General features: G+C 52.9%; 1 protein-coding gene across 9 annotated transcripts in view; it reads right to left on the bottom strand.

Annotated features, from left to right (window-relative positions):
* Positions 1 to 12883, bottom strand: part of RALGDS (ral guanine nucleotide dissociation stimulator) — a 55805-nt gene that overhangs the window by 18778 nt on the left and 24144 nt on the right. For 2 of the 9 annotated variants that reach the window (XM_079324593.1, XM_079324594.1), the window contains exon 1: positions 4556 to 4993. The exons of 6 other annotated variants lie outside the window; for them this stretch is intronic. In XM_079324593.1, coding sequence (XP_079180719.1) covers positions 4556 to 4735 — 180 coding nt within the window. In that variant the 5' untranslated portion in view covers positions 4736 to 4993. Of the gene's footprint in view, positions 1 to 4555; positions 4994 to 12883 lie in introns of those variants that run through there. One more of the 9 variants, XM_079324596.1, reaches the window with a different exon arrangement.

Genomic DNA, 12883 nt, shown 5'->3' with positions numbered 1-12883 from the left:
ACCACAGATAACTGGAGTATCCAAACCTCCCAGTCCTTCCCCTGCTGCTGGTGTCCCCAGGAATGCTCCAGCCACAGCCTGCCACACAGTTTCAGGGTGATGCTTCTTCCTGGGCACTAAACCCCACTGCCAGCATCACCTTTCAGCCCACAGATGCTTCTCTCTGCAAAACAAAGGTCCCACAGACCCTGGAACAACACACACACATTTGGGGCCAGCCACAGATGCTGCTGTGGGATCTAACCCACACAAACAGCACAAGATGAACACATTTAACCTGGAAAAGGAGTAGTCCCACAACCCAACTCTTTCTCCCCAAGGCCAAAGGAAGATTTCAAACCCCAAACCTCCTCACCCAGAGCCTGCAGGTGCCATCCCACCAAAGCAATGCACAAACTCTGCCTCGCCATGAGCTGAGCTGGAGCCCCCCGGGGCCCCCCGCCAGCAGCTCAGCCAGCTTTGTATCCAAATCCTGCTCCTTAGCAACCACATTTTTTTCCCCCCTCTTGCTGAGTCCGTGGGAGATGAAGAAATATTTGAGAACTGAGACAGCCCTGCTGCAAGGATATATTTAAATAAAAGGAGTATGTCCGTTTGAAAGCTGGTCATTAGGCAGCTCTGGAGATAAGTGTTAGAGAAAGTGTGAACAGGGCATACCCAGCCCTTAAATCTGGTCTGGAGTGACCTGAATAAGCTCTTTCTCCCTTCAATTGCACTCCCCCTGAGGGACACAGTGGTTAGAGAGCTGGGAAGGGAGATGGAGGAGCTGCTGGCCAGAAAAGCTCAGGGGGCCCTAAAAACAGGTCATGGTCTGGTCTCCAAAGTGTGGGGTGGCCACAGCCCCCCAAATCCCAAACAATGGAGGGTGCCAGTGAAATGAGACCCATCCCTGCAGGCACAGCTGGCCTGGTGATCCTTTTGCTTATCACACCCCAAAGTCAGGCACAGGGAAGTGGGGAAATACTCCAAGATTTCATTTTCTTGCCCCTGCCTGGTGATGCCACCCTGAGGGCCAGAAAAAAACAAAACAAAACAAAACAAAACAAAACAAAAAAAAACAAAAAAAACCCAACAAAAACAAAAAAACCACACCAAAAAAAAAGAGGCTGCAGTGGAGCAATAGTGTGATCTGGGACAAGGGGCTGAAGCTGAGGGATGCTGAAGCACAGGGGTGGCCTGGGGGTTGTTTTGCCTGTTCAGCCTGTGAACAAACACAGATTTCAGTTTCCAGGGCTGCCAGTCTGGTACTAAATCCACTAAAACCTCAGTGAGACCCCAGTGTGGGGATCCTCACCCTTATGGAAACATGGCATAGCAGCCTCTGAGTAAAACAATTATTACACAAACACATTTGGAAGCTTCTCTTCAACTTCTCTCTAATCATATCAAATAATAATAAAAAAAATCCATCCTACTTCTGTTATTCCCACCCTGCATCAGCCACCAACAATAAGCATCCCAGCCTGCTCCAGGCCTCACCACAGGCTCCAAACCTCTCTGGAAGGGAGCCAGAAGGTATCCAAGAAATACCAACAGATGATGTTCATCTGGCAAATTGCAAGGGACATATCAGGTTGTGCCTGGGGGAGGAGAACAGGCTGAGAGAAAAGGATCTTATTCCAAAGGCACCATAGGAAGTGAAAAGAAAATGGCTTTTAAGAGATATCTTTGCCTATCAGCTGTAAAGAACAAGCACTGACCTACAAGGCATCTGGGCTGAGCAATTCAAGTTTTCAAGGATTCATTTAGAAACTGAAAAATCTCCTAATTGTTCAGAAAACAAACACAGCCAGAATTGCAAGGACATGGGCTTTTTTTTATAAGAAAGAATCAGCCCAGCCTCATCAGAGGTTCAGCAACATCAGCTTCATGAAAGTTTCAGTCTGTGCCATCTGCAGTGGTGTTTCAGGCCATTCCAGGGCCACCAAACTCACTCTGTGGCTCCTGCTGGACTGGAAGGACTGACACTCACTGCTGAATATGGAATGGATTGGAACTGAAAAGGTCAAAGCAGAAGGTCTGCGAAGCTGCTCGGTCAATCCCCCTCTTGAGACAGCCGGTTTAAATTTTCCATCCCCTGTGGTTAAAATCACGGTGAGAACACTTGGCTCACGCAGGAGGGCTCGGAGTGACGCCTGGTGATCGATACTGTTGCTGTGGGATACAGGCAAAATCTTCCCTGCTGCCATCCCCGGGGGCTCAGCGAGGACCAGAGCGAGCCACACTCCCTGCAGCAGCTTTCCAGGGATCCTCCATTCCCTGTGGGACCAGACTGTCCACCCACCAGCTGCCACAGCTCTGCAAATTCTGCCACAGCTCTGCCAAAACCCAGTACAGCTCCCTTTGGTGGAGGTGACAAAGATCCCACCGTGTCCTGGGGATTGTCACTGGCAGCAAAACACTGCTGGTCCCTGGGGATTCTAATTCAAATAATCTGCCTTCTCCTCTCTGCGTGCATCTACAACTCTGCCTGAGGGCTGCAACCCCACCAGGCCACCACAGTTGTCACAACAGTGACACATTTTTTCCTTTTCCCGGTCATGCAATAAACACCCTGTGCATCCCAAAGCTGATCAGGAGGCCGTGGGTCACCGTGCACCCCTCTGGGATGCCCATTTTCTCACCATCACTTGTAAATAGATAAAAAAAGAAGGAATTTCTCTGTTCAGGACGGGGAGGGAAGCTGGAGCGAGCGGATGCTGGGGCTGTGCTCTGACCATTCCCCAGCACAAACCCAGAGCAGAAACGTGGGCAAAGAGCTCGGGAGGAGTCTGGCTGGCAGCTGTGCCCCTGCCACGCTCAGCTGAGCAGGGCTTTGCTCACTGGGGGCCAAGCAAAGCCTCCCTCAGCCCATCACCTTCCCCTCTCATCCACATCGCCCAAGATGCTCCAAATTCCCTCCTGAGCTCCGGAGGCTCCTCCAGCCGGGGTACCTTGTGCCAGGCAGGCTCTCCCCGGGATGAGAGCAGCAGCCTGCAGCATCAGCCCCTCTTTTCCCTCCTCTCCTCCCCCTGCTCTCGCTCTCCCTGCCAAAAGCGCGGCCCCTGCGCCTCCCGGAGCGGCGAGGCTGGACTTCCTGCCAGGCATAACACGAACCAGATGATGGCTCCAAAGCATGTCAGTACGCCCACCCCCAGGAGAGACGAGCAAGGAGGGGAGAGGGGGGAAAACGAGCTGGATGGAGCTCGCATGAACTCTCTGCAGAGCTGATGAGCCGCTGCCACCAGGCCAGGGGTGAACGAAACAGCCGCAGCCTGAGCTCATCCCTTCCTGGCCGTGGCTGAGCAAGACTTTCCATCACAGGTTGTGGGGTTTGGTTGTTTGGCACTGAGAAAAGGAGCCCTTGCCCTCCCCAAAACACTGGCTGCCCTCAGCGGATATCTGCACAGCAACTAAAGAGGCTTTAGTGGTGATTCCCCCCTCCACCGCCCCCTTTCCAGCGGGAAGCATCCAGAGCAGCACATCTGCAGCTGGCTCTAAATCCCGGCAAAGCCAGACTTGCTGACCCTGGCTGGTATTAACCCCTGAACCGCCAGGGCTGCGAGTTCTGAACAGCAAAATCTTCCTCCCGCTGAGCTCTCCTGCCACACCGTTTGCTCCCAATCGGCGACACTCCCGCCACACCGATGACGATCATCCATTACTAAGATAAAAAGCCCAGCTCTGACTCAGATTATTTCGGGTGCCTCCACATGCAACTGCCATCAACAAAGCACTCGGGCCTCGCTGGGACCAGCCTGACTTTGAACCATCCGAGCTCGATTCTAAAGAAGCACAAATATTTTTGCATCCTCCAGGAAAGTCTTCCCAATGCCCGTAACCTTCCCAGAGGACACTTTTGTGGTTTGGACAAGCCTGGAGCCTTTACAAGCAGCTCAGATCTGAGCAGATTCCTGCCTCCTGCAGCCAAAGTCTCAAATGAAATATTAAAAGCCCAGAGTTTTTAACAATCTGCCCCTTTCCCTGGGTGCTCAGAAGGGAGCATCTGGTTTCTTCCTACAGAGCCTGGCAGCTGCCTGCCAGTCCAGGGGCACAGGGACTCACAGAAAAAAAAAAATGCCAAGCAAGGGCACCCATTTATTCAATAAAATGAAACACCTAAAGTACCTAAAGGGGCCTACAAGAAGGCTGGAGAGACTTTTGCAAGGACATGGAGTGATAAGGCAAGGGGGAACGGTTTAAGCTGAAGGAGGGCAGATTTAGATTAGATACCAGGAAGAAATTCCTCTCTGTGAGGGTGGCTGGGCACCCTCAGAGAGCCCAGAGAAGCCGTGGCTGCCCCATCCCTGGAAGCGATCCAGGCCAGGTTGGACGGTGCTTGGAGAAACACGGGACAGTGAAAGGCGTCCCTCCCCACAGCAGGGGGTGGGGAAAGATAATTTTTACGGTCCCCTCGAACCCAAACCACTCGGCGATTCTACGTAACAGAATTCCGAGAAACACTCCGTGGGTGCCCGCAAACTGCGGGCCACGCTGCCAGCGAGGCGGATCCCCCAAAGCAGCGAGGGGCGCGCACCCCCAAAACCCCGCCGAGCATCCCCCTCCCCGCACTCACCTCCAGCGGCGGCAGGTCGGGGTCGAGCTGCGTGAAGCTGTGCAGCACCACGGGGCTGCTCTCTCCGGCCACCTCCAGCCTGACGCCGCCCCAGAGGCTCCTCGCCCGCCGGCAGCCCTCGAACATCCTCTCGGGGCCGGCGGGGACATGGTGCGGCGGGCTCCGGCGGCGGCTCACCATCGGCGGGGCCGCCGCATCCCCGGCCCCAAATCCCGCCGCCGGCCCCGCCAGCCCCCCCGGCTGCCCGGGGAGCCGCAGCGGGGACGTGGGGGCGACGCGATGGCGATGGCGATGGCGATGCTCGGGGGGAGCGGTGCCCGCAGCAGCGGGGCAGGCGCCGGCAGCCGCAGCCGCCCCCGCGCAGAAAGAGCGGCCTGATGTCACGGCGGGGCCGGGACGGAGCCGGCTCGGCTGTAAAGCAGGCGCTGGATTTCCTCCCGCAGCCTCCGCCCGCCCCCGGGGGCCGGCCCGGCTCGGCTCAGCCCCCTCGGGGAGGGGGGACGGGGACACGGGAGGCGTGAAAAGCCCCGAGGCCACAAAAAGGGGCGGCGAGCTGCAGGAGGATGCTCGGGGGGCTGCGGGATGGGGCGGGCGGGGGCGGCGGAGGCGCAGCTGGGTGTGACCGGGGTGTTGATGGGAGGGAGCAAAGTCACACAGGTGACAACGGCTCTGGGAGAGGCTCTCTGTGCCACCAGGTGCTCCTGAAGCACCTGGGCTTCACACACCACTAGCCAGAGAAAAAGTGCTAACTGCGAGCGCCTGAGTATCATCAACACGTGTTTCCATCCCAGTATTATCTCAGTCCCCAGCAGCAGCGCTCAGGGCACTGCCCAGCCCCTCGCTGGCCACAGCTGGGCGTTATGCCACGGTCACAGCCCCGCGGGGACAGCAGGCAGTGTGCCCTGATGAAGTGATGTGACCCCACGATGAGTCAGTGCCAAACCCCCCATGCACAGGCAAAGGGGGGATCAGGGACTAGGACACCTGCTCTCAGCCCAGCAGGGACTCTGAGAAAGCAAAAGGAGCCTGAGGGACAGCAGGGCTGCAGATCCCACTATAGAGAACCCCTGCATCACAATTTTGTTTTCAGAGGCAGAGAGAAACGGGCAAACCTGTTTGTCATCCATCAGCCCCCTGCGCTGAGCACAGCGTGCTCCAGCCCTCCCCTGCTCTTCCCCTTCCCTCCTCACACACTGCTGAGAAACTGCATCACAGGGCCCGGGCAGCTGCTGCTGACACCACCAAAACCTGGACTTTCATGCCTCAGCTCCCTCTGCAGCTGAAATAACATCAGCCTCCCAGGGCCTTCCAGCTTTATTTCCAGTGAGGACATGGAGCCAAGGCTCACATGTCCAGCTCTGCCCAGGGCACCAGCAGCTCCTGCCCGGGCAGGAAGGGATTAACAAAGCTGCCAGCCTGTGATAGGCTTCAAACTGGAAAGTTTACCAGGCAGAAGGATGAGCCAGGACAACGTGAACTATTGTCCTGCTTTTTATGGAGCCAAAGAGGTCAAAGGGGACTTCCTGGACACCCTGGGAAAGGGGACCCAGCCCTGCACTGCACTGCCCATGGCAGGCCCACATCTTTGGGGGCAATACACGTTTTAAGGCTGCCCAGGCACAGAGATCCAGCCCTGATCCCTGCCCAGGTCACCCTGCAGCGCCAGGTGGGTCACTGGAGCTCTCTCCAGTGCAGGAGGATGTGATGCTGCTCCCTGCAGAGGTGTCCCAGCCCCACTGACACGTCATGCAGGAACCACGTGGCACTGCAAGATGTGCTGTGAAACTCAGTGCCGTGCACCACTTTACTCTGGACATGCTAAAATCAGAGGCAGGGACCCTGTTTTCCAGCAGAAATCAGTGTTGCCTCTCTGGGCTGTGAAATGTTTGGGAGGGAGACTCTGCTTTGCTTCATGTTTGAATCTTAGGACAGAGTAATCACAGCCCACCCCTGGAATCGCTTGGCACCACTCGAATGCACACAACAAACAACAGCACCACTCATTTTCAGCTGGCAAAGCCCTCCCAGAGCCTCCAGCTTCGTCTGACCTCTGCAGAAAGATGCAGCTCTGTTTGATGGGCAATTTTCACCATCCCTCGGTTGACCACTAAAGATGGTTTCAGGGGAAAAACACTTCTGATAATGGATAATAAATAATATAAGGCAGGAAGGCAACTGCAGGGGTTTAAAAATAGCCAGTCAGTTTCCTTTCTCCTCTCTTGGGAACCTTCTGGGTCTGAAAAGCAAAACACTCAAAGCAGGGTCAGGAGCCCAAGTTCAGGATGTTTGCTCTGCGTAGCTCACCCCAAACACTCAGCCGTCAGGGGCAAGGCTCTTGAAAATCATGAGATTCAAAACAAATAACTTTTCAGGGCTTCTTATTTGCCTCTAAGCACACAGCTGAAAGGGAACAGGCAGGATCACACCCTCAGGTTTCCCTCTGGCACCCTTGAATGGTTGCAAAATGTCATTAATTGACATGCACAGTGACTTCAGGGATTTAAGAAAACGATCAATGCTAGAGTGACTCATTAAAAAAATACACTGTCAATTTGCACTTGGCAAACTCAGCAAGAAACTTTTCACAACACACTGAGCTTTTTGATGTCATCTGTAAATGTCCCATCGACTCTGGCAAGCCCAGGAATCGGGTGCTGTGGGAAATCCATCAATTTTTGTCTTTCCACCACTCTGAAATCAGCTCTTGGCTGGATAAATACAAACCAATACCAGAGCAGCTCTTCTCTGCCACAGTCCCCAGCCTTTCCTGCGTGGTCAATAACATGGAGAAGGTAACACAGAGAAGCTTTTGGAAATTTTAAGCCAGTTTTCTGGTTTGGGAATCAATTTGGGTCAATCTGTTATAGTCAGGACCTGCAGATTCAGACCTTAGTTAATAACTGGGCTCAGCCTGGACCCTGAGTTGTCTCTGCCCAGCACATGGTGTCTGAGCATTCTCTCAGCTACATCCTCCAGCCCTCCTTTGCTTTCATCTCCCTGCTCTGCTGCCTACTGGGGCTCTCCAGCATATTTCCTACAGGGCAGAACTCACAGTGACCCAGTTCCTGTGCTCAGTGTTGCTGTGGGGCTTTTTTTCACCATTAAGCTGCCCATCCCCAAAGCATGGCTCACAAACACTTCCACAGGAGCTGCTCCTGCCAGGCATCAGCTGCCTGCAAACACCCCCAGGGCACTGCCACCACCCCCAGGGCACTGCCACCACCCCAGGGCACTGCCACCACCCCCAGGGCACTGCCACCACCCCCAGGGCACTGCCACCACCCTGACAAACCCGTATTCTCTTTGAGCCTCAGTGAAACCACAGCAGGAGCGATGCCAAGAGCTGCAAAGAGCTGATCTCAGCCCCAAGGCAGGAATCACCCTCACCACCTCCAGATGAGCCCCTCTGCAGCATCACACACCTCCAGCTTTCACTGCTGGACCATCCAGAGACCCAGGACCCAAAGCAGCAGCCTCTGAGGGGAACTGGGCTGCTTTATGTGGGAGTTGCAACATGATCTGGCCTCTGTCCCAAGCTCTGGCACCAGCTCACCAGGCGTGTCCGTGTCAGGCTCTGACATGGAGCCCTCAGCACTTCCTTCCATTGTGCAGCTGGGGAAACCCTTTTTCTTGCTGCTTTTAAGGCATTTTGGAGGAAAAGTGCTACCTAGTTACTAGAATTGCTAGCTAGAAGGTTAGGCATTATGTGTTAGAGCAAAACTTTTTGGGCATTCCAATTTTAATTGGAAAAGAGTTTTGTTTTCACCACCCAGGTTCAGCTGGAAGGTTATTTTATAAGAAATAATAACAATAATCCAACAGTAAACAACCAGGACTATCTCTTCCACTTCAGGATGAGGGGAAAAGCTTGTGCAAGAAGGGAAAATGATGTCACTGCTCCATTCATACAATCTGTACAGAGATGTGAGATTGGGTCCCCCCAAATCTGGGCACCAACAGATCTCAGACCCTCACAGACCCAATTCTCACTCCCAGCGTGATCAGTGCCCTGATTTAACCAGATTTTAGATGAGAGCCACCCACCCTTTGCCACAGCTTACAGCAGGCATGGATTTTAGGAGATTCTCTGCCGTGTATTTCAGATCCAGGGCAGTTGGATCATTCTGCCTCCAGGTTTTGGGTGTTTCTCAGGGCTTTTTTGACAGATCACGCACTGTGAACTCTTTGTGCTGGCAGGGAGGAAGGCAGGCTCGGGCTCTCCTGCCCTTTGTGTCCCTTCTGGCAGGGACAGCCCTTCCCCAGCTGCAGCACCCCCTGCTCCCCACAGCCCCCCACGGGCAGCCACCGATGCAGAGCCGGGTTAATTCAGGAGCACAGCTCTCCTCCACACCAGCCATTAACACAGCCAGGCAAGCCCCTAATTACTGTCAGCTCCCAGCAGAGGAAGCACAGCAAATCCCTGGGCAATCAGGATCTAAAAGTCTCCATCCAGTTATTCTGTGTTTCATTTCCTGCAGCCCCTGTGCACAGCTGGGCTACGGCATCTCCTGCCGAGGCTGCCGGCTCCTGAAGCTCAGCAATTATTCCACAAGCCTTGGAGACTCAAGAGCTTGCAGGAATATTTCTCCTCCATCCTACTCCTCACACCATCCCCATGGCTGTAGCAGAGTCACAGATTTTTTTGGGGGGTTTGGTTTTTTAGATTCCATCAGGTTTGGGTTGGAAGGGACCCTAAAGATCATCTCGTTCCATGGGCAGGGACAGTTTCCACAGTCCCTGGGTGCTCCAAGCCCCATCCAGCCTGGCCTGGAGCACTTCTAGGGGATCCAGGGGCAGCTACAGCTTCTCTGGGCACCCTGTGCCAGGGCCTCCCCACCCTCACAGGGAACATTTCTTCCACATATCTAATCTAAATCACTTCTCCTTCATTTTGAAGCCATTGCCTCTTGTCCTGTCACTCCAGACCCTTGTCCAAAGTCCCTCTCCAGCTCTCTTGAAGTCACTTTATGACAAGACTGCCCCAGAACCTTCTCTTCTCCAGGAAATTTATCAAGGGTTTGAGGAGCTTCCATTAGGACAGCAAGCAACAATACAAAGCTCTCTTTTCCAAACTTCCTGCCCTCTAAAAGCTCATCAGAACAAAGCCAACATGTGAGGTGAGGGCAGATCAAGCCACTTTCTCAGAAGGAAGTGACCACAGCACACTTTGGGCATGCACTTCACAGCAAAGAAGAAAATACTCAGAAAATGAAGTGACAAGATACAACCGTGAATATCAAAACGTGCCCAAAGAGCTGAAGACAGCAAGGCCAAGGTGTGAAAAGCACCAAGAGACCTCAGAGGGTTCTGCAGGGCACTGCTGGCAGGGGGATGCAGGGCCCAAAGCTGTTTCAGGAGGATCACAAGACACTCAGTGAGTTTTGTTGGGGACCATCCCCACACCAGGAGGAAGCTGCAGCTCCTGGTGGCAGCATTTTCCCTTTCTCCACGTGGCTCTCCAGGCCAGCCAGGCTCTCCCTGAAGTGCAGGGTTCAGCAGGCATTAAGCTGCTGCAGCCTGACACGCTGCAGACACACCAGAGCCCCTCTGCTAAGGACTATTATTTCTTGAGCTGTTTGTCTTTAAAGGCAGCTTTTATCTCCCTATCACCTTTCTGCCAGAATGTTTCAGTCAGCTCTTTTAACAAATACCACCTAAGGTGCTTGCAAGCAAAAGAAAAACAGGAAAAACATTTCTCCCTGTTGCTTAGCAATCAGTGTGTGGCGAGTTCAAGCCTCCCAGGTGCTCCGTTATTGTAATTTCCATCCCTGCTTGCTTGGCTTGTCTGCAGAACAGCCAGGGAAAGGAAAACCACTGGTGGAAAAGAGGGGAAAGGTTATGGAACCACAAAAATTTGCAGGGAAAGGTGGGAATAGGTGTAGCCCCTGAAGATAAGGGAAACTCATTTCTGAAATCAAGCCGTTCCTTCTCATCTGCCAGAAAAATGAAACTAAATAGTGAGATTTCATTTTAAATTGAAAACATACATCCACCACCTGGGTGGATACAGAACAGAGCAAAGCTCTGGCTCTGCTCACCTTTCAAAAACACATCCAAGGGCAGGCAGTACAACTTTCCACCCACAACAACCAGCCAGAATGACACGTTCAGCTGAATTGTGTAAAAGGAGAATCCCAGAAATGAGAGGCTCTGGCAACTGATCCACGGAGAAATCCCAGTGGGCAACAGAGAAACTGCTTGGCAGAGCAGCTCTTCCTCCTGCTCAGCTCCTGTCCCAGCCCAAGCCCCAGCCCTGCTCCCACCTGGTGGGCTGTGCTGCAGGGACAGGTACACCTCACCTGTGCCAGACTCACAGATGGGGAATTTGTGCATCCCACGCTCCAGCCAGAAGAGCAGCTTTATTCCAGCTTTATTCCCACTGGCTCTTCTGAGCTAGGGAAGGCCAGGAGAGGCATCACTGAGCACCTGGGGCCGTGCTCTGACCCCTCACTGCTCGTCCTCCCTGGGGACAGCGAGGCAGGCTGGCGTCTGTCACCACCCCAGCATGCTCAGACTCAGCTCCCTGAACCTGAACTGCACCATCCACTGCCCTGCTGCTGGCAGGATGTGCCTGGACACACGTAGGGGAGGGAATGATGCCACAGAGCTGCTGAGAAGTCCAAGAGAAAAGTGATGCCATAGCACAGGCACAGGGAAGAAGCACATCGAGTTGATACCTTGCTCAAGATTAAATTATATTCAAAGGCCAGCTTAAAAATGGAGCCAAACAGGTTGCAAGGTGCTGAGTAGATCTGAAGGGATGCAGGTAGGGAAATAAAACAGATGTGCACAAAGTTATCCCAGTATAGGAATAAGGTGGAACAGATTTAAAGGCCAGATCATGGGAATAAATGAAGCAACAGCAAAGTGTTCCACACACACAACATTAATAACACCAATAAACAACTGAGATTACTGAAAATAAGAAACCAAGTTAAACAGGAAAAAAGCCCCTTAAGAAGGGATGTGAAAAGGATGTTCCAACAATAGTCCTGCAACTCCTTTGACCACACAAACGTCAGGGAAAGCATCAATCAAAACCCAGACACGTCGGGAAGCTGCAGGAAAGCTGACTTGATCTGAAGTGAGGAGTGAAACCTTGGAGCCAGGCTCCAGCAGAGTGCAGAGCTGATGTGATGGAAAGTGAGCAGCCAAGAGAGGAGGCAGAGGGCCCAGAAGAGCTGCAGGGGTGAGGGAGAGGAGCTGCAGGAGGAGCAGCAGCAGGGGAGATGTCCGGCAGCTGGAGCAGCAGCCCCAGTGCTGACACTGCACCACCCCTGCCAAGTCATCTGGGCCAAATTCACCATGGGCTGGGCAGGGACACAGTGAGGGGACATGAAAACATTCTGCTGTAACAGCCTGAGCACACACTTACTGGTGTTGGCCACGTGAGAGTCGGGAAAAGGGGCTGGCAAGAGCTGGAAAGGGAAAGTTTCACTGCCCGGCCCTGAGCTGGCTATTGCAGAGATGAAACAAACAGTGACATGGCTGAAAAGTCAATTAAGAATTGGAAAAGTCCTTCAGTATTCCCAGGTATTGTTAGGCACTCAGACAAAGGATGTTTAAAAAAAAAATTATTTTCCCTTTGGTGATTAGCACTTTGAAAGGTTTCCGCTCCGCATTGTTTTAGCAGGGGAAGTTATTCCAGGGCCTCTCTCCATGGCCAGAACTCTTTTTGTGGTGGGGGTTTTAGCAAGGAGGAACAGTGCTCTCCCAAACAACACTGTATGCCAGGGGCTGAGGGCCAGGTCTGTCCCTCAGTTACAGTGGCAGAAATATCAACAAACTCATCAAGTGCCACCAAGTCACACCATGGCTGAGTCTGGCCACAGCGCTGCTGGCCCTCCCAGATTTTTACTTTCCATGATTTATGTTGTTTTTCCTTCCAGCCTTGGCTCTGGGAGTGACATTGAGTGCTGAAAGAATTTCAGGTTTTATTAAAATAAAAGGTTATCCCATGAGCACTGAAACTACTTGTGTTGCTTCCTATGGTTTTGTGTCTCGAGACTGTTTTTGGTGCCTAAAAATGTACGAACCGAGAATGAAAATGTTTTTGTGGTTAAGTGTTTGTAAGAAGCATCTCCCACGTGGATTGGCTGGTGTCTAATAATACATGAACTCATGCTACAGATGTTTTGGGGCATTTACAAGATTCTTTTCTTCCTCTCAACCCTCTCATTTCATCATCTCTGCACAGACTTAATTATCTCCAAGCCCTCAGCCAGATCTGTGCGACGCAGGTCAGCGGGTTCAGAAGTTCAACCAGGGAGAGAGGGCACAGGCAGAGGGGCACTGTGACAGCATTAGCCTGATTTTGGTAGGAAATTA

Source organism: Erithacus rubecula (assembly GCF_903797595.1).
Source record: "Erithacus rubecula genome assembly, chromosome: 21".
NCBI classification, from domain to species: domain Eukaryota; kingdom Metazoa; phylum Chordata; class Aves; order Passeriformes; family Muscicapidae; genus Erithacus; species Erithacus rubecula.
The sequence above is the reverse complement of the archived record's forward strand: the minus strand, read 5'-3'. Positions and strand labels throughout refer to the sequence as shown.